The 20,698-nt window shown below is 55.8% G+C and overlaps 1 protein-coding gene across 2 annotated transcripts in view; it reads right to left on the reverse strand.

Moving 5' to 3' along the window:
* The window catches only part of GRK5 (G protein-coupled receptor kinase 5), a 209,971-nt gene that overhangs the window by 19,482 nt on the left and 169,791 nt on the right, over positions 1-20,698 (reverse strand). For both annotated transcript variants that reach the window (XM_045803255.2, XM_045803256.2), the window contains 4 exons: positions 9,049-9,149; positions 7,248-7,340; positions 2,473-2,536; positions 1,414-1,554 (listed from right to left, as the gene is read on the reverse strand). In XM_045803255.2, coding sequence (XP_045659211.1) covers positions 1,414-1,554; positions 2,473-2,536; positions 7,248-7,340; positions 9,049-9,149 — 399 coding nt within the window. The remainder of the gene's footprint in view (positions 1-1,413; positions 1,555-2,472; positions 2,537-7,247; positions 7,341-9,048; positions 9,150-20,698) is intronic.

Below are 20,698 nucleotides of genomic sequence, written 5' to 3' on the forward strand. Positions count from 1 at the left end.
TCCCCACTGAAGGGGGCTGGCAGCACAGAGCGTGGCTGGCGGCTGGGGGCAGCCTGAGAGGAGACCCAGAGGTGCGCACTCCTGTCCCCTCTGAGTGCCGCCTTATAAAACCACACCCTCTGGGGAATGACGGAAGCGCTAGGCTGATGGCATCGCTCCGGCTCACACACAGCTGGTGGGCGTTTAACCGGCACAACCTTGATGGAGAGCCATTTGGGAACTGCTACTAAACGGAAAATGCACACACCCTGTGACGCCACAACTCCTCCACCAGGAATCCATCCTACGGACACACTCAGGGAAATGCGCCAAAGGGATGTTCAAGGGTGGACACAGCAGCCGTGTTTGCAGGGGCTTAAAGACCAGAAACGCTCCATACTGGCAGGGACTGGCCGCACAGATGACGGGTTATCTCTGTGCTGGACGGCAGGGAGGGGGGTGCACAGCGTAAAAGAAAGAGCTACAGCTGTAGGTCTGGCCACAGGAAAAGACCTACAATTTAAGGGGAAAACACTGCAGCTTGAGACGTCTGGTAGGACTCCACTGGCTACAAATATTAAAGCCTCTGCATGACTCCACCATGTTAGAATGGTTACCCAAAGAGGGAGGCTTTTATTTGTATTTCGTACCTCTCTGTGCTGTAGGAGTTTCACCCTGTACATGCTTTTTATAGTGACATGTGGCAGACGGATTGAGAGCTGACCAAACACGGGCTCGTCCACATTTCCCTGCAGCTGGCTCGGCCTTGCAGTGACTAGTGCTGGCCCACGGACGGTGGGCGGTGTGAGGAACGTCCCTGCGGCTGAGGCAGTGAGGGTCCTGGGCAAACGCCCCGGGACGCACTATTAAGACTCTAGGTGGGGCAGCTGTAAGACGGAGGGGGGTGGCTGGATCGGGCTAGACTCTGTGTGCGTGACAATGGTCTTTCTTGTGTCCAGCGACTTCAGGTTGGGGCTAGTTTGTTACTGCAGCAGAACCTGGCTGACATGTGGTAACACAAAGAACATAAACAAGATGGTGTCTCTCCAGGATCTCGACACTCAGGTCTCCCCCATGATGAAACCAGCCTGCGGGGGTCTGTGGAAACAAAGCTCCTTGGCTGGGCCCAGGGTGGGCTGCTTTTTCCACTGAGGACTTTACAAGGTGGTCCTGGAGAACAGAAGCCTTGGCTGCACACACAGAGGGGAGCCAGGCCAGTTTGAGTGACCAGAGCAAGTCAGCCACGATTGGCCATAGGGAGCCTTGTGATGGAGGGAAGGCCTGGCTGCCTTTCTGCTGCTTAATCTTCTCACTGTGTTCCACTTCCCTGGGGGATGGGGACCTGCCACACTGGAGGACCCCCCCCCTCCTTCCCAAGGGACAGAAGCCCTGGTCACTAGAAGGGTGGCCTGTCGCCGGGCCCTGGACACTCACCACAAACTGGCTGTTGACCTTCTCTAAGATCTGCTTCTCGTTGAGTGCCATGGACTCCCCTTTCCTCTTTTTGATCCTCTTCTTCTCCAAGCGCTTGCAGGCATACATTTTACCTGTGGCCCGAACCTGGCAGGCACAGACCTGAGGTACAAGAGAGAAGCCAAGGGTATGGGACAGGTGAAAGCCTGGCCTAGGCTCCTCCAACACCAGGATGCTGGGTCGGCAGGGCTGGGAACTGATGTGCCAGAGCCTGGCCTGATGGTCATAGACCTAAGGATGCCTGGCCTTGGACCTACTGCTGCCCCCAAGCCCTGCCCTCAAGAGTTGGCTTCTGTGCCCCTTGCTTCCCTCTCTCTACCCTTAGGTGAATCCTAGCTTTTCAAGGTGCACGACCAACCATTTACACCGGTATTTAAATGACCGGCCAAAGCCTAAAGTGCTGTCCCTCTCTCAGATGCAACTAGAGCTTCTCCGTCCCAAGCTTCCACCCAGATGCAGCCGCTGCTAACTGGGGACTTCCAAGCACCAGCTGCTGGTAAGAGAGGCTTGTTTTGGTGACAACGCTGACTTTATAATTCAGCGGAATAGGAGCCAGGGCATTTGGGTTCTCGTCTTCTTGGTTCCACCCCTTTTGTGACCTTGGCTGAGTCATCAACCCTTCTGACCCTCAGTTTTCCTCATCTCTAAAATGGGAATAACAAGGCTTGCCTCACAGACTGGGAAGATCAGATAAAGTACAACAGCACATATTAATGTCATCATCTGGCTAAGACGCTTGGGCCCCTCGTACCATCACGCCTCCCTCCAAAGACAGCCTATAACGCCCGTTTCTCCTTTCCAGACTCAAACCCTGACTGAGGCTGGCTCCGAGAGCACCTCCATCCCACCAGCCCTGCGGACCACCTCCTTTCCCAGCCCAGCGGCACCTCCTGCTCCCAGGCCCCACGCCTCACCCTCCCTCCCCGCCAGGGGGCGCAGGACGTCTGAGGCGCATCCAGAAGGGCCAGACGCAGTGATGGAGTAGGGGAACTTCCCACGGAAGACGCGGTGTTCACTCACCTCCCCAAAGCCCCCTTTTCCTAGGACTCGGTACTGCCTGAAAGTGTTTTTGGTTACTGGTTGCCTGGAAAAAAGCAAGAACCCAACATTGGTCTCGTGGTGCTGAGACGCAGAATCCACAAGAAACAGACGACAGCAGCACCGCGTGGCCTCCAAACCAAGCCAGGAATCATCCGTGTGGATGGGTCCCTCAAGGACTTGCTCTGGGGCTGGGTGTTCAAATCCCAGGCCACCACCCTCGGCCCCCTGCGGCTTGGGACCCGAGCAGTCCCGGCTTGCTGGCTTGCTTGGAGGGAAGAGCAGAGGTGAAGGAGCTGCTTCCCCACACTTTCTGCGTGGTTCCCTCTCTCCCAAAGGAAAATCGGGTGGCTAAGCTCAGAAAGCAGCTGCGTCCTCTGCAGGGAGAGGGGAGGGGCCAGGAGACGTGCAGGTTCAGTGTCCCGGGGAGGACATGGCGGCCTTCCCCAAGCCTGCACATCTCGGCCACCCAGCCACCTCCTGTCCCAAGGGAGAAAGGCTGCTGGTCATCCTTTCCCGCAGGTCTCCAGCCCTTCCCCGACCCAGGCCCCTTTATCACATTCCCCCCATCGCTCCGCAACACCAGCAGACCCTGTCTGCCCAAAGCGGGATTTATGAAGCATCACTGCTTTGTGTCTCCCAGCCCCCCATTTTAACTAGCTAAAGCCACCCGTGTCTAATCAGACAGACCCTCCGATCATGAGGCCAGGGTGGGACCTCCCGGAGTAAATAAACAAACGGTCATCTAAAACTGCCCGAAGAACTCCAGGGTGCAGACAGCTTGGGCTTTTTCATCACTGGCCTGTTTGGCTAAAACTCATCAGCTCCCCCCACCCCCAGCTTTTCTGAGGTACAAGTGACAAATGGTAAGTAACCAACTTGGTGCTTTGATACATGTGCACATTGTGAAAGGATCACCACAATCAAGCTACCTTTCTGTCACCTCCCATGGTCACCACTGTCCCTCTTCCTCTCTCTCTCACTGGTAAGAACACCTAAGATCCACCCTCTTAGCCAATTTCAAGCACACAGTACGGCCCCGTGAACCAGAGTTACAAAACTGCTCATTCACCTGCCAGAACTAACGGAAACCTTGCATCCCTCCACCTCCACCCCCCCTGCCCCCGGCAGCCACCATCCACGCTCGGCTTCTATGACTGGGACGTTATTTTAGAGTCCACGTCTAAGTGAGATCATCAGGATCTGTCTGTGGCTCGCTTCACTTAGCAGAACGTCCTCCACGTTATCACAGATGGCAGGATTTCCTTCCTTTTTTAAGGCTGGGTAATATTCCGTTGTATGTGTCTACCACATTTTCCCTCCCATGCTCACTGCAGCATTATTCACAAGGGCTAAGAGATGCGAACAGCTTAAGTGTCCTTGGACCATAAACGGATAAAGAACAATCCGCTTTTCGGATGTCAAACTTAGCTCTTGGACCTCCAGGACTACTTCTGAGCGTCCCCTAACCCCAGCCCAGAGGCCGGACCAGGGCACACGCTGGAGTGTGACTGAACTGGCCCACCTAACTGGGTCAGCTTGAGAAAGACTGGTGAGCCTCTGGTCACCCAGCAGCTCGTGAATGAACCCTCTGTTGCAATCCTTCTTGCTGCTGGGTCACGAAGGTCCTCGGCACCTCTCCTAGGACAGCCCCGAGCCCCCGGCCCCCACCGGCTCTCTCCGGCAGGCCCGTCTGGAGTTCAAGTGCCCTGACTCTTCCTCTCTTCTGTTTCCTTGGGGGCGGGGACCCGACACACGGATTCTCTCCCCGCTGGGAGCAGAGGGCCGCCCCTCCGCAGACTCTCCGTGGTTCTATGTCCTCCTGCACACGAGCGGCCTGGCTGCAGCAAAGCCTGCCATGCGCTGCATCCGCCATGCGGCCCTGGAAGCGTTTCTACAGCTGCCCTCGAAACCACATGAAGGCGCCTGGGCCTAACAGTTTACGATACATGGAGAACAAACAGTCAGTCGGCATTACCACAGAGCTCCTCTGCGAGGGGAAATGAGTGTAATACAGTCTCCGAGGAATTTCTCGGTTAACCTTGGGAGGGAGAAAACCCCTTTAATATTTCAACAGTACGGCACGAACAGGCCATGATCTTGTTAGCAAAAAAAAAAAAGAAGGAAAGGGAGGAAGTGGGGTGCTGTCAGTCATTTAGGGGCATTTCTAGGCCAGGGTCCTGCCCTAGTGGCTTCAACAACTCAATGCCCGCAAAAGTTAACTTCCTCACAGTTAACACACAGATTTAAAAAGTCTGTTTCTCCATTTCAAGTGTTCAGTACAGACAAGTAAAATCAAAGCTAAAGGGTTCTATTGAACAGAGTGCTGGGTGGAAAAAGGGTGAAGGACTTGATCGAAGGGCCATGGGTTCAGGTTCCAGCCTTGCCAGGCCCTTGCTGTGTGACCCAGGGCCAATTGATCAACCTCTCTGAGCCTTGTATCTTCAGTAAAACGATACTGAAAAGGCATCTGCATCCCAAGGCTGTTTGCAAGCTGCTGTGTGAGTGTCAGATGGCATTATTAGAACTCTAGGAATAGGGGCATCTGGGTGGCTCAGTTGGTTAAGTGTCTGCCTTCAGCTTAGGTCATGGTCCCAGAGTCCTGCTCAGTGGGGAGCCTGCTTCTCCCTCTCCCTCTGCCACTTCCCCTGCTTGTGCGCACTGGTGCGTGCTCTCTCTGTGTCAAATAAATAAAATCATATATATATATATAAAAGAACTCTAGGAACAAAGGACACATCCCCTCTAGGGGGTCTTTGTGGTAATAGCCCCCACTGCGTGAAGCACCTTGCACACGCACTAATGTAATCCTCACACCTGCCTCGGGAGGTGGGACTGTCCCCGCTGTGCAGGTGAGAATGTTTAGGCCCTGGGAGGGGAAACGAGCTGCCCAAGGTCATGATGGTAAGTGGTGGCTTTGGGCCTGGGATCCCAGGCAGCCGGCTGCAGAGCCCACCTCCAGTGTCTCAACCCCACACTGCCACCCCGGGAAGGTGGGCAGAGATCGGGTTGTGTGGCCCACAGCCCCAGGCTCCCGGGGGGGGGGGGATGATGAATACATCCCCACCACACGTCCTGTGATCATCAGAAACACAAGGACCAGCGGTTTCTCCCCATACCAGACGCTTGAGGGTGACGGCCACAGTGACACTGATGATCTCAGCACCAACCACAGCAACTGTATCCAGCATCTGACTTCTGGGGCCGAATGGCTGACCTTTCTTGAGCACTTGCCATGTGGTAGGCAAGTACTATGCTTACCTCAGCCCGTCCGCACCCACGCCTACAAAAGCAGGCACTATTATTAACCCCATATCACAGATAAGAAACCTGAGGTGGGGAGGGGGAGCAGCCCTTCCCGAGGTCCCCGTGGAGAAGGCAGAGTCGGGACTCAGACCCAGGCTGTGGACTCCAGGGCCGGGCCCGCAGCAGGATGTCTGCCTGACCCTCACTTCTCCGGCTCTCCCGGAGCCACGATGTGCATGTGTGAGGGGGCCAGCGGCAGTAAGTGGCCCACAGAGAAGACTGTCCCTGCTCAACTGTCATTCCCACCAGCGGGGGTGGAGAGAAATGTCCCCCACCCCACCCCGCGTGTACGGAGCTGGGTGTTTTCCTCTGGGCTTCCTGAAGTAGGAGGCAAGGGCCGCGGCTGGGGCTCTTCAGGCGTCTGTGTCCTGCAGCTTCCTAAGTGTCTACAGGGCACTCGGCCAGCAAAGGTGGGGACAGGCAGAAGAAAGATGGCTCCTGGCTCTCTGCCCACAGGGGGTCCAGACGCCCGTGAGTGCCAGGCCTCAGGCACAGGGACCCTTGGGCTGTGGAAGGGGATGTTCCCGCCCTTGTCTACCAGGGGAGCCCAGCGTGGATTTAATGCAGGCATTGCCCTGTTCTGCAAATTCTGCTACAGTTGGGGGGGGGGGGCAGAGCCCGGTGCTAGGGGTCCTGGGCCAGGGAACCCGCCTCGGCTACACTACAGGCCTGCTGCATGACCAGGCAGGCCACACCCTCTCTGTGGCTGTCGCTGTCAGGCCGAGTCACTGCCATGTCTGTGACAGCACTTTGCAGAGAAAAGGCAGTCAACAAAACAAGAAAAGATGCTCAGTTTTACCCATTATCAGAGATGAAAAGATAAACAAGAAGGAACCCCTGCTGCTCACATACCGGCCAGGAAAGCACGAGAACAGTGTTGATGAGGCTGAGGGCAAGTGGGCACTGGCGCACTGGCGGGACTGGAAATGGGGGGCAGCTGTTTGGGAGGGCAACTTAGCGGTCCCTCACGGTTTCAAATCAGTGCTTTCTGACCCAGAAATTCCTCTGCTGGGATTTCTATGGATGTAACTGCAAAAGTCCATGAAGATACATGTACAAAGCTATTCGTTATTTAGGGAAGATTGTACCCCAAATTGGGAGCACGCTCCAAGTCCATCGACAGGGGGTTGAGCTACGTCAGGGATGTGTAACTCATTCAGAGAACATGGCGGCTCTTAATTTGCCGGCAGAGGGAGGATCCCCAAAAACAGTGAACCAAAACTAGGAAGACTAGGTATGTATGTGTGTAGGAGTGTGTGCGTGTGCGTGTGCGTGCACACTTTAACAAGCACAGAGCATTTGGCTAACATGGCTACTTTCCTTTGAACCACGGACCCAGGGAGGTAAGTGATTTTTATGTGGGTTGTCAGGTGGAAAACCTGTCCCCCCGCCCCTGCCACGCACGCATGTCGGCACACACTTGTAGGTGGGCTGTGCCGGGGAGCACTCACCTTTCCAACCACTTCCACTGGAGAAAGCGATCAAAATACATACTGTCCAGATACTCATGGAAAGGCTCTCCCTTCAGGTAGTCGTGGACAGACCTGGCTCGGAGGGAACAAACAAACATTTTATAACCCCGGCCTGACGCAGACGGCCAGAGCCGGTACACATCCGGCAGGCTAACCACTGGCGTCAGAGGCCCGTCGTCCTAACGAAGGGACTGCCTGATCCCGCGGACACTTCCTGGGTCCCCGCCGCAGCACGGCTCTAGGCCCGGGGTAGAGCTGTGAGCATGAGGCTGGTGTGATGTGGGACAAGGATGCGGATGAGTGTGAGATGTGCTGAAGTGTGTTATCACGAGGGAGGGTTAAGTGAGGTCCCTGGGGGCTCAGGTAGTTTTCTCTCTCTCTCAAGAAGGCACTCTTAAGCTGCAGTGAGGACAGAATACTTAACTGGGTGCAGGGATGTGTGTGTGCAGGGGTGGGCCGAGCAGGGATGCAGCGCCTGGGGGCCCAGGCTCTGGATTTGGTCCAGGACCAGTGAAGCCACTGGGAGATTTCTATCCCCGCAGCAGAATTCACCAGTCACCTGTTGTGGGCCAGGCCTGCAGGGTTCTGAAGCTGGCTGTCGGCAGGGATGGTCTTCTTCCCTTTAAAAAGTGGTGATACTGACCAATCTAGCCCAGGCGTTCGGGCCTGTGGATGGGGGAGGGGGGGGAGCGGCATGTACAGGGGAGGCCATGTTGGACGCTGTCTCCTGCCAAACATGACAGCAGGGGCCAGTGTAGGGGACCAGGATGTCCACTCCCTCAGGGTCACAGTGACAGCCCAGGGGCCTAACCCGCTGTCAGATCTGACCCTCAGCCAGCTCCAAGAGGACAGCAACCAGGTTTGTTTCTGCTTGTGGTGGGGAGGTGGGGGGGTCTCTCCCTCGGCACCTAACAGGGCTGGGCCCCCAGTTGGGCCTCCCTAAATGTCCATTCTCAGCATGGGGCTCCCGGCTCTTCCCACAGGGCACAGGGGCACTGGTTTCCATGTCCTCCCCGCCTGGCTGTTAAGCTCCGAGAAAGCCGGCCCTGGATTCTTGCTCACCATGGCACCCCAGCACCTATCACTGCCAGGCACACAGCAGGCGCCCCATTGTCCGTGGGCAAAGGCTGAACAAGGGCATACAGCAAGCCGTGGGGGATCAGGCTCCGAAAGGTTTTTGGTGTGCAGGCACGTGTCAGCGTACAGGGTAGGGTCTCTGCGTGGGCACGGGTACGTGGCTGTGCCTAGCGGTTCACACTTCACAGTGTGTGTGCCAGGGGCAGGTGGGGGCCTCACTGGTGTCTGGCCAGCAGCACACCAACCGACCTGTCTCATATACCGTTAGGATCGCCGGACGGCCCGCACACAAGGCGATGGCATGTGGCTGAGAAGGCGGCCCGCACTTGTTCCTGCAGCAGCGCTACCTGGCTCTGGTTGCTGGCGGCTCTGGGGGCTGGGGGCCCGGGCAGGACTCCCAAACCACCCAGATGGGGGTCAAGTTTTTGTACATTCCTCTGCTCAACAGCCTGGACAGCCACTTGCTTTCAACACCCTTTGAGGCAGATGTTTTCTTTGGACTTGGCACTTTGGTATCTTTCCCCTTCATAAGAAGTATACAAACAGCTGGGTGGCTTGGCTGGGGCCCCTGGGCACAGGAGACCTGCCCCGGAGCCCGCTGCTCCAGGTGGAGGGTAGGGGCAGCCGCTCTCCGGGGCCCTGTGGCTGCAGACCGGAGGCTGAAGGGCCTGAGGCTCGGCCTGGGGAGGGAGGGAGCACTTACTGTGCACAGGCAGAAAAGAGCTCCTTGCCGGGCCTCTGTAGAAGCTTCTCCTCCGTCTGGGAGACCAGGTCCCGGCCAACTTGGGCAATGAACACTGGGGACTGGAGGAAGAGAAGAGGACGTGTCAGCGAGGGGCAGGAGCGGGGCGCCACCTCTCCCTCCCGCCCACTCCAGGCCCTGAGCCACATGCCGCATTCAGGGGTGCGTGGAGGTGGCAGGGCTGGAAGGCGGTGAACGAGCCCAGACTTAGGGCCAGGTTTCTGGCTCTGCCACTTTCAGTCCGTGTGACCTCATGGAGGTCACTTGGTTCCTCTGAGCCTTGCTGCCCTCATCTGCAGCACGCGGAGAATGATGTCCCTGTGTCCTGGGCTTGGGGTCAGACCCGAACGAGATGTGTGTCCGGAGCTGGGCGATGTGGATGGGTTGGTCAGTCAGACCCCCTGGGAGCTTGCAGGTGCCCCTTCCCAGGCTGGGCCTGTCTGCTCAGAGGGCAAGGTGAACACTTGCTCAAGGTCTTGCGTCAGAGGGTCTGAAAGGGGTGGAAGGGCCAGCAAAAGGCCAGCTTGGCAGCAGGGGAGGGGTGCTCAATGGGCACAGCCTTGATTGGCAGGGGATCGAGGCCTAGATCTGCTACTTGCAGCCGTGGGATCTTGGTCTGGACTCAGCTTCCCGTTATCAGGGACATGATCAGGAATAACAGTTTCTCCTGGAGAGAATCAGTGAAACCTTTGGGTCAGGTGTTCGGCCCAGACCGTAGCACCTGGTAGGGAGGGTGTGGTAAACATCATTACTGTTGTTCTCCTTCCCCTCCTTTAAAACCAATGGGTAGCACTGGTTTGCCTCCGCTGAAGGCCAACCGTGGGCGGGCGGTGTGAGAAATCCCTTACATGAATTATTTCATCCAACCCCATCATGGCTCTGCAAGGTAAATACTACTGTAATCTCATTTCACAGACGAGGAAATGGGGGTCCAAAAAGGTTCAGTCGTTTGACACCGGGTCACCCAGCCAACAAGTGGCAGACAGGGAATACGAACACAGGTTGGGCGGGTGAGCCTGGAGTGAGTCCGGTTGAAGGTGGTGGGGTGCCTGTGCCCCTCTCGCCCACTCCCCATCTCCCAGGAGCCCCTCAGCCCTCAGGGTGGGGAGGGCACCGTGCAGCCCTCCAGCAGAGTCAGGAAGAACTGAAATGGAAGATGACGCAGCCCAGGGCAACGAGCCCCTGGGCTCAGAGAGGGAGGTCATTATGGGGCAGGGTCATCTGGGAAAGGTTTCATGGAGGACAGGGTCAGAGGCAAAGCAGAATCTGGGCTCAGACCTCCACCCGTCATGGGCCTTCCCATGGAGGGCCAGACGCTGCTCCTCAGCCAATGGGAGGGGCGGCCCAGGGTCTAGGGGTGACCCAGCTGCGTGCATGAAGTCCCACCGCTCTCATTCTCTAGGATGGGTTGGCAGGAGGGCTCTGGGGATGCAGCCCATGCTCAAAGCCCTAATAGGAGTTAATGAGTGGGTAGTAGTGCGTTTGGTTTGACGACCATGGGTTTAAACTCAGTCTCTGGCTCAACATGAAGAGATTAAGGGATTCCAACCAAACCCCCTTTCAAGTGACTCCAGAGAGTAACGCCTCTGCCAGTAAGGGAATGAGAAGCTGTTGGCCAGTTTAAGTTGGGAACTGAAACCCAAACTTGCCAGGGGGGTGAGAGGAGCAGCTGCCCAGGGGACATTTCCATGGGACATTTGCAATTTGCATTGATGGAATTGGAAGGTATTGGTCCTTCCCCTCCAGTTCAGAGAAATCGGTTTCCAAGGGAGACCCATGAAGACGGCTCTCCCTAGCCTGAGTGCAAGGTCTAACACACTGTGTAAGATAAAGTGCCCCCAGATGCTCAGAGCGCTCTGGGGTCCCAGCAACCACAGCCCGCTGCACACCACCCCCTGTGGCTTGAAGGCAGAATTCCACAGTTTCAGATCTCATTCCAGGAGGCTAATCCCTTCTAGTCCCAGGAGGCCTGTGAGGTGGGCTAGGGAAGGGAGGGGTGTATCCTTGGGGCCAGGTGGGCTCTGGACAGGAATATCACCCTCACCGTGAGAGGGTTCAGGAATGCCAGGAGAACTGTGGTTCTTTCTAGCAGGAACTATCCCTCTGAGGGGAAGCTGAGGGTCAGGGTGGGGAGAAGTCTAGGGACCGTCCTCCTCCATGTTAAAGATGTCCCCCTAACTTCTAATCAAACAGAAAAGCCCTAAGACCCTTAGATATTGGCAGGGCTGAAAGCAGCCAGGAGAACAGGTCTTGGTGGAGGTTTCTCTATAAGTTCCCCTGGGGTCTGGGACCCTCTCAGGCAAGCAGTATTTTGAAGTGACACTTTCTTTCTTTGGTCACCAGATGGTCTCAAGTAGCTCCAGCCAACAGACCTTGACTTTTAATACCACAGTGTGAATTTAGGCACCAAGTTTCCTCCGAAATGTGTGGAATTAGCTCTTGGTGGTACAGCTTCCAAGGACAGGAGGAAGAAATTGCGGACAGGGTTTCCCTGCTGGAGGCCCCACCATGAACGGCCTCCTGATGGTCTTGGGCACTGAAACTCACCAGCTGGCCAACCTCCATGTGATCATATGCCCAGCCCGGCCCGAAAGTCCACTCTGATGACAGGATGACTCCCAGTTGCTCTTAAGTTTTGCTCCATGGCCAACTCCTGGGACAGCTTAAGACAGCATGACATGCCTTGGGGACATGGCTATGCTTGCTGGGGGCTGCTCTATCCCCTCTAGCCAGACTGACAAGAACTCCACTTCGTTGAGGAACTGTAGGCTGCAGGGAGCACCTGTCTTGCCCATGAAACCACAGCTGGAGCAAGAAAATCTGCACCTTGCTCCCCTCTTTGGCTAAGGCTCCTCTCCACTGTTTCCCCTCAAAGTTGCTGGGAAACAGAGGGGGTGCTTTATCCACTGAGTCTGTGCCTCTGGATAAGAGCCCCCTTCACCTGCAGGGGAAGAACCTGTCCCACACCCCCTTTGGAATGAGCAACTGACCTTGAATCCACATCCGGTACCAGAGGCACTTGGGCCCTCACCTGGCTGGGGACAGGCTGCCAACATTCGCAGCTGGTAGGACAGACTCAGCCCGTGCATGTTGGGCTCTAGGTCTCCCTTGGAATCCCTCAGAATAGCTGCTCCTTCTTACCCCCCGCCCTGGTGGCCCAGACTCAGCCCACTGTTCCTGGTGCTTACGGCCCGGGTTCTGGGGATACAGGCAGCTCCTGCTGTCCGTGTGAACCAGAACACACCTTTTGCGGCAGCAAGACTCGGAGACCGCAGCACGGGTGTCTTTCGGGCACCACAGCACTCTGAGAGGAGTCCCTTGTGCCGCTTGGCACACAGGGAGGAGAAACCCCTGAGGTGGATGCAGGGGGCCAGTGGGTTTCGCACCTTCACTCTCCTGCAGGCCCCTCTCCTCCCTTTTGTCCCCCCACCCCGTGAAGTTCTCTAGGACCTCACACCGCCTCCACTGCCTGCCTGTGACCCTAAATTCTGACGTGGGGCCTAAGCCAGACCGCTCTTACCCTCCGCTCCATCGAAACAGTAACTTCCGCAATGCACAGGAACAATATTGATGACCGGCAATGAATCAATGCCCTGGAGGCCTCGGGATTTCTAAAGAGAAGGTAGTTCGTAGAGCAGAGGATGGGGAGCATGGGGTGGGGGGTGAGATCTGACGGAACGGAAGAGCCAAGCAGCCAGGACTGGGCCTGAAGCTGCATTTGCAATCCGCAGCGGTCATTGTGCGTCCGGAGTGCCCACACACTGGGTCTGGGGGACGTGCTGGCTAACTGCCCACAGGCAGGCTAGAGCTGCCTCAGTGCCCCTTAGCACTCCAGCTGCTCAAGGCTCCACCCCTCCCCGGTCAGAACTGCAGCTTCACAGGGGCCTTCTGTGTGAACCTGAAGCGGGACAATCCTGGTATTTCAGGGACAGAGGCTGGCTCGATAGGGAGGGTCGGCGGTGAGGAGGGCAGGGGCCGGGCCTGGGCAGGAAGCCACCCCACGGTGCTGCACTCGGTACTCAACCCAGGAAGCAGGTGCTGATCACCCGCCACACCCAAGGCTCTGCCTCTTAGGGTGCTCTGGCGCCCACCCCCACTGACGTCACCGCGAGATCTGACGCCCCAGCCCAGCTCTGCCTCCACGGGCCAGGCCCTCCAGCCTTGGCCCACCCAGCAGTCCTCCCACAAGGTGGCGCTATTGAGCCCCTCACCGCGAGCTTCGCTGCACACACTCCACACAGGCAGCCCAGCCTCCCGGCCTCAGAATAGGGAGGCCAGATGGCACACCTGAAATAATTACCAAGTGATTCATCGCAGACCTGAGGAGCACAGCCTTTGCAATAACAGTTGAAGGGAAAAATGAGAAATCGGCCTGGGAGGGAGCCCTCGGGAGGGAGCCCTTGGGAGGGAAGGCGAGCGCCAGACCTTGGGGGAGAGGTCGGATTTACACAGCTGGAGGAGGCCAGCATGGTACAGGCAAAGGCCAGGAGGCTGGAGAAAGCAGGGAGGGGGTGTGCAGAGAGAGGACTCATCTAGAAGATGTTGAATTAGTGCTGCCGTGTCTGTGAGGCCAGTTCTCACGGACTGCTGCATCGTTAGCCCGAGGGTGGCACCTCGAGGGCCCTGCTGCATCTGCCGTGCGGGGCACTGCTGTCTCCCTCTGCACTGGGACGACTGGCAAGAGGAAGGGACGTCATTTCCTGCATGAGCAAGGAACTCCACATGTCTGAAGACCTTGCTCCTGAAGCATCTTCTGGCTTCAGTCTCTGGTTTAAAGATGTCAGACTGGAGAGGGAATCAGCTGTATGTGGCTGGGGTCTCTGGAGACACCCAGGGATGGAGGCACAGTTGGGCTGGAAAAGGCTCTTCAGAACCACCTCCCACACGTCCTTAGAAGTCACCAGTAATTCTACAGTAAGTGCCCCTGGGGTCACCCTCAGAACCTTCTGGAAACACCCTACACTCGTTCAAAGATTCGGGACCCAAGGTGGAGCAGAAGGAAGAGATCACAGGGGGCTCTCCTGGAAAGACCCATCAGGGCCCAGCTGGTTCAAGCCACTCATGGCACACATGCGTTAACTGAGATAAAGGGCCAAGAAGGGAAGAGACCCCTCCAAGGTCACACTGTGGCCCATGGTACAGCCAGGATTAACACCTGGAGGGGCTCTATGGCAGGGCTGAATGGATATGAGCTACATTGGCCCTGAACCAGGTGTCCTGGGCCACCTCAGGGGAAGGACATAGCTTTGGTCTCATTGGCATCACTCAAATCCAGCTTGTCCCCACCTCCCAGATGGGACATGCACGTACAGCAAGCCTAGCCCTGGTATCTATCCCACCCACCCCTCCTCTCCGTCCTCACCTCACTCTCCTGCATTCGAGAATTCTCTTCTCTCACTTGCTACCACTTGCTCTTGCAGTGACACAATGGCCACCAAGGGAGTTTCTTCATACCACACAGCACAGATGGTCTCTACTCCAAAGGACAAAGCCCACCGCGTTCTTGGCTCTGGCTCCAAACACCCTTCTCGATCTGCTTCTCCCTCTTGTCTTCTGCTCATGGATGTTCACTCCACACTCGTCTCTTCCTGGGAAGCTCTAGCTCTCTAGCTGCTGGACCCTTGCTCGTTCCCTTAGAAGAAGCCCTTCCTGCCCCATCAGGGCATGTCCAAATTCCACCCAGTCTTCAGGACCCACTTCTGATACAACCTCATCCAAGCTGATTTTCTGAGCAGACAAGATCTTCTACCCAATCCCACCTCCCATTGCAAGTGTCACCATCACCATCACTGCCATTTCTTGAGCACCTACTATATGTTGAGTCCTAGAAGCTTTATATGGGGTTATCTTTCTCAATCCTCTCAAGGTAGGTTTTAATTATTACAGTTTCTATTTTAGAGATGCAGAAATAGGTTCAGAAAAGTTAAGTAACTTGCCCAAGGTCACGCAGCTGGCATGGGAGCAAAGACAGGATTCAAACTCAGGTCATCTAGTCAGAGAACCGTAACCCTAAGCACTGCCATGTCCTCCAAGAATGTCCCAGTCCTCTCAGATCTCGTGAGAAGGATGGGACTTTGGTCTTGGACGCCCGTGGGGCTGGAGAATGAGATGAAACGGACTCTGTGTGTTTGGGTAAACGCTATTTGTATAGTGGTGTCGTACGTACCACACAGGCACGCACACGCGCACACATACACGCAGGCTAATGGCCAACATATGCTTCGCTTCAACATATGAAAACATCCCACCGAAGAGCTCCGTGCTCATTAGCGGCGGTTGCATCAGTGAACAAAAGGTCAGCCCGGGAGACTGTCCGCTCTATCTCCAGAAGCAAGCACTTAGGGCTTAATGATGTGTATATTTTCATATGTGGGCAGCTGACATTCCCCATGTAAACTATTTGCAATTTCCCAATGTGGACAGACTCAGCTTTTAGGAAAAGCGGACGGGAAAAGGGGTTCTGGAGGGCCCCCTGCCTTCCAAAAAGGGCTGCTTAGAGGTCTGCCTGTCTGGCCCATACCAGGGCGGAGGCAGCTGTTTCTTGGGGGGCCACCCCCATTTCCCATTCCTCCCCCTGGACAGGAACAGGGGAAGGGCACTCCCACAGCCATACCCTGGCCACCCCTTGACCCCTCACGAGGGGATCTGCGTCAGCCACGGGAAGCCCTGCACGCAGAGCCGCCAGGGCCTGGCTGTGGGCGGGGGTGGGGGCGGGAATCAGGCGTCCAGCAGGAGCCAAGGCCAGAGGCGCTTGTGGGCGCCTGGGAGGGGGGCCGGCCTGATAGTTACTGGCCCATCGACGTGAGTTTGCCCACAAATTTATACTTCTGTTGCTCCCCAGAACAAGGTCATATGATGGAGCTTGTTGATCTAGGGTCATAGATGTGGAAACTGAGCCCCAGACAGCTCTTGGAAGGGCAGGAAAGCTGTTCGTTCCTGTCTCCTCAGAATCGGGTACAATGCTTGGTGAGCAGCAAGTACTTCCTATGTGCTCTTAGCCAGAGTAGTTAGTAAAGGGTAGACCTGAGATTCAAATCCAGGCCTGCCTGGCTCCAAAACCTATAATCTCTCTGCTCTGTTTTGCTGAAAAGAACTGATGATGGCACACAGTAGGTGCTCAATATATCCGCTAAATAAATGTATGTGCGTATATTCACACTCACAGCAGGGAAGAGGGAAGTGGAGAGCAAGAGTGTCTGGTCCATCAGAAGCACCCTCATGAGGTCATCTGGTCTACCCTAACTTCATGACAACTGGGCCAGTCAGAGTTCTTTGGGATGTTCTTAGTTACAAGTGGTTGGAGTGACTGTCTCAGGCAGAAACTGTGGGCTGGAGGCTTGGGGGAGAACCTGGAGCTGCCCCTGGGGGAAGCATCCTCGTGCCAGGGTTCCCCAGCCCATGTACAGCTGGTGTCTCTCTCCAGTTTCATTTCATCATATCCCCACCCTTCCAATAAATTCCTCCTTTGTTTGAGCAACTGGGAGTTAAGTATCTGCCACTTGCTGCCAATAATCCAGACTAATTCACTCCCTGTAAAATTAGGAGGTAGGGCAGATGAGTAGGAGGGCCCTCCAAACACTACCCGAAGCACCAGAGGCTTCCTCTCTCCTTGCTTTTCCCTCCCCGCCACCCCTCAGGTTCTGGTTCTGAACTAACTCAACCCAGTCCGCCTGACTCTAGCGATGGGCACTGGGACTGGCAGGAAGTGGGTGAAACAGGGCTCGTTTCAACCCCAAATCCTGGCTTGAAATGAAACCTGCTTGTACAATCACGACCAGAAGACAAAGGAGGGAGTTTACTGAATGGCAGCCCTGGACAGAGTTTCCTCACTCGAGGGTTGGTTTAAGGTCTGGCTGACAGGAAGAAAAAGCACCATTCTTCCACCTTTTTAATCAAAACCTTCATCGGCATGTGGAAAAGCCACTGCCGTGCCCTCTGTGTCCGTCTGGAGCAGTTCCTCTCTCTGACCACGGCCAGGCAGCAGACACAATCCACAAGCCCCAAATAAGAACAGAACCGAAGGACCAAGTCAGGGTTTTGCTTTCTTGGCCATTGGGGGAAAATAAATCAGCCCAGACAAATGCTTGTGAGCACAGTGCCACGGGGCTGTGGCTCCCTCCACGCGAGGTCTGATGTCTGTGCCCTCCAGCCCTCAGCCGAAACATCCCCAACTCCTCCCCGAGTGTCCACACGGTCAGCCTGACCAGTAGCCTACAGGGCCTGAGCGCCAGGCCAGATGTAGCCCCGCTGTGCGGAGACACAAGGCTGGACAGGCAGTTGGTGGCCACAGGTCCTTGTGGTAGAAGGCAAAAAATGACCAGTCTCGGGGCGCCTGGGTGGCGCAGTCTTTGAGCGTCTGCCTTCGGCTCAGGGCGTGTTCCCGGCGTACCTAGATCGAGCCCCACATCGGGCTCCTCCGCTGGGAGCCTGCTTCTTCCTCTCCCGCACCCCTGCTGTGTTCCCTCTCTCACTGGCTGTCTCTCTGTCACATAAATAAATAAAATCTTTAAAAAAAAAAAAATGACCAGTCTCATTGTGCCTCTTCCGAGTTCTAAGGGAGCTTACCGGTTCCCCTCAGGGTGGGCAGAGACTCCAATCAGACGCGATTCCCTGGAGCAGAGAAAGCTTAAGCTTCGGGGCCCTTCACTTGCAGTCCTGGGAGCTACAGAGAGCTCGAGGTGGGAGGGGAAGCATTTCTACAGAGGCATTTCTGGTAAACTGAGATCTCAGATAAAAAGGGCCTGAATCTCCAAGGATCTAGTCATTGGTTGTGATTTTTTTTCTCATTCTCAGGAAATACTTTTGTACTTAATATTCTCTTCCTTTTTGTAATGAGCATGGTCTCCAGGTTATTCACGCTTCAGCCCCCCCCAAAACCTGGATCCTCCCTGTCTCCAACAGAGAGCACTGTGTCTCAGAGGGGCCTTCTCCGCAGGGACACCCAGGAGTGCGCCTTCGGCCTGCCACCAAGCCTTCAGGAGCCTAAACTTCACCTTTATGTTTCCATGATGAACAGCCAAAGACCCAGAGTCTGAGGAGCTCACGGGTTCCCTGGAGCTTCTGTGGGAGGAGGAAAGGGTGCAGAAGCCAACGCCCTGACGCTGTGTTGAGAAGTAACCCGGCGTCCTCCGTAAGGCCCACAATCCCACTGTGACGCAGATACGCGCGAGCACCCGGGCGATCTCCTTAACTCTTTGGGTAATGATCTCTGGCACCACTTTGGGGTGCCCCTGGCAATAGCTGGTTACCCTGCCAGGCCAGGAAACACTGCAAGGGACGGAGCAGTCTTCGCCAGCGGAGCTGACGAGGCGCTGTGAGTAGTCAGGAAGCCAGGAGTCCACCGCTTCTCCTGCGGGGATCCAGGCTGATTTAGTCCATTAGCCACGTGGGCGCCCTGTCCGTTCTGTGCTCAGGTCATGAGTTCCACCCCAAGGACCTCACAGACCAATTTACTCGGCCGAGGGCACGATGGAGTTCCAGACTGGCACGGACTAAGGATGGCTGAGTGCGGAGCAGCCTCTCACCCCCAGAGGCAGTCTCATTAGACACAAGTGGCTTCATGGCTAAGGTGAGGTCTGACCAAGGCCCAAAGGATGAAGTGTGTTTGGCTGAGCAACGAGGGGGACCCTTCCTGTTTTTAGCTCCTGGCATTTGCATACCGACAAGTATTCTGAGAAGCCCAGGGCTCTGAGAGAATCAATTCTTTTCCTGACACTTTCCTGGACAAATTTAAGATGGCGGGATTACCTTTAAGGACCCCAAACAGCAGGCTCAGAGAGGTCACCAACCGAGTGAGGGGCCCTGAGGCCAGGAAGTGCTCGGAGCGAGCGCAGCCTCTGCACAGGGTTCCAGGCCTTTGCGATGGCGCCCCTGCTGACCTGGCCACCCCAAGTCACAAGGTGTCACATTTCCTGGGTCAGCAAAGTGGAGAAACACAGCCCTTGAGAAACAGCCACAACTCTTCAAGAAGGGAAAAGCAGACTGGGGCTTAAAAGGTCTTGACCCGTATTTCCTTTGCCGTTCAAGAGGCTTCGCAGAAATCAGGAGGAAGGATTTTTAGGGGTCAGAGAGAGAGAGAGAGGACATTTTTAAACATCAGCAGAACTTAGCCAGGGGCCCTGAGAGCTAGGCAATTTTAATGAGAAAGAAAGGAAAATACAAAGTGACCCTGACCCAGGCCTGGATTCTTTACGTCAAAAGCAAGAACCGATAATTAACAAAACGAAACGTGCCTGGACGGGAGTGAGGGGCCAGCCGGGCTCTGTCAATGTGATAATCCCCGGCCATGACCTGTGGGCATGAAGCACTGGATGGGAGATAACGTGCTGTTCACCCAGGCCACGTTGGCTGTCAGGACCCTCAGAAGCGTGACTTTGCCTGGCGAGCTGTCTGCATCCAGCCCCCTGTGCTCTGGGTGAGAGCAGCCGTGTGCAGGTAACTCAGGAGCGGGCTCCGGTCCGAGGCGCCGGCTGCAGGATGCTCACGGCGGGGAGTGTCCCTCATTCCTTGTGCGTGAGAGGCCACGGCCCAGCAAGCCAACTTTCCATCTGCCAGAACGCCCTCCCTCCCATTCCTCGGCTTCCAAACCGGCTTCAATTTGAAATTGTGTTGGAAATATCTTGGCCTTGGAAGATTTTTCTCCAGTGAAGATTTCATTCCACGGGGCTTGGGAATGAAGGAGGGGCAAGAATCTCCAAAGATCCAGGGAGTCGAACTGAAACCCCCCATCCCCTACCCCCCATGATGTCATTGCTCTACCCAAGGCCCATGGATGGGGAGGGCCAATCAGGCCACATGGTGAGTCAGCGGAGCACAGGCAGCGCAGAGGCCGGCACGGCTGCCCACCCAGGGCAGATCTGGGGAGGTGGGGGAGGGGCTATGTCCTCAGGAAGCCTAGGGCTGATTTCTCTGTCTCCAGCCACTCTAAAGAAAGGAATGCTGGGCAGGAAATACTATACACACACACAGGAATGGGGATCAGAGGCAGAGCTGGCTCCACCGGCATCAAAGGAGCGTCCAAGTTTCTGACCTGGAAGGTCACAAGAAAGGAAAGGGACCCAGACGGGCATGCTGTGAGGAGCCCCAGCTGGCACAGAGGCCTCAAGGATATCAGAAGGAGCTGAAAAGAAGTCAGGCCGCCAGCGAAGAGAATTTGTTTTCCAGGAAAGGTCATGGAAGAAAAATAAGTATGCCTATCTGAAGGATAATTGCACAGTCATTAAAAATGCTGTGCAAGGAGACCGTGACATGAGACCATGCGAATGACATGGTGCGACGTGTAAGCCAAGCCCCAGGCTTGCCATGAACGGGGCCAGCAGCTGGACAAGGGCCTGGAGGGAGCAGCCTGTGTACAGTCTACAGATGGCAGCACCCTCGTCCTCCAGACTTGCTCCTTCCTGCAGCACCTGGGAAGCTGATCTGGGGGGGATTTCTGTCTCTGGTTAACTTTAGAGAAGACAACACAGTGGAGGAGAAAGATCCCAGGCTCTAAATCAGACAGACTGGACTTGGAGTTCAGCTTCACTCTCTTTTTAATACTTTTTCTTTTATGGTAAAATATATGTAACGTGAAAATTGCCATTTCAACCATTTTCGAGTGTACAGATCAGTG

This window comes from Ursus americanus, chromosome 6, assembly GCF_024610735.1.
Source record: "Ursus americanus isolate L20-20 chromosome 6, mUrsAme1.1.p, whole genome shotgun sequence".
Classification (NCBI taxonomy): Eukaryota; Metazoa; Chordata; class Mammalia; order Carnivora; family Ursidae; genus Ursus; species Ursus americanus.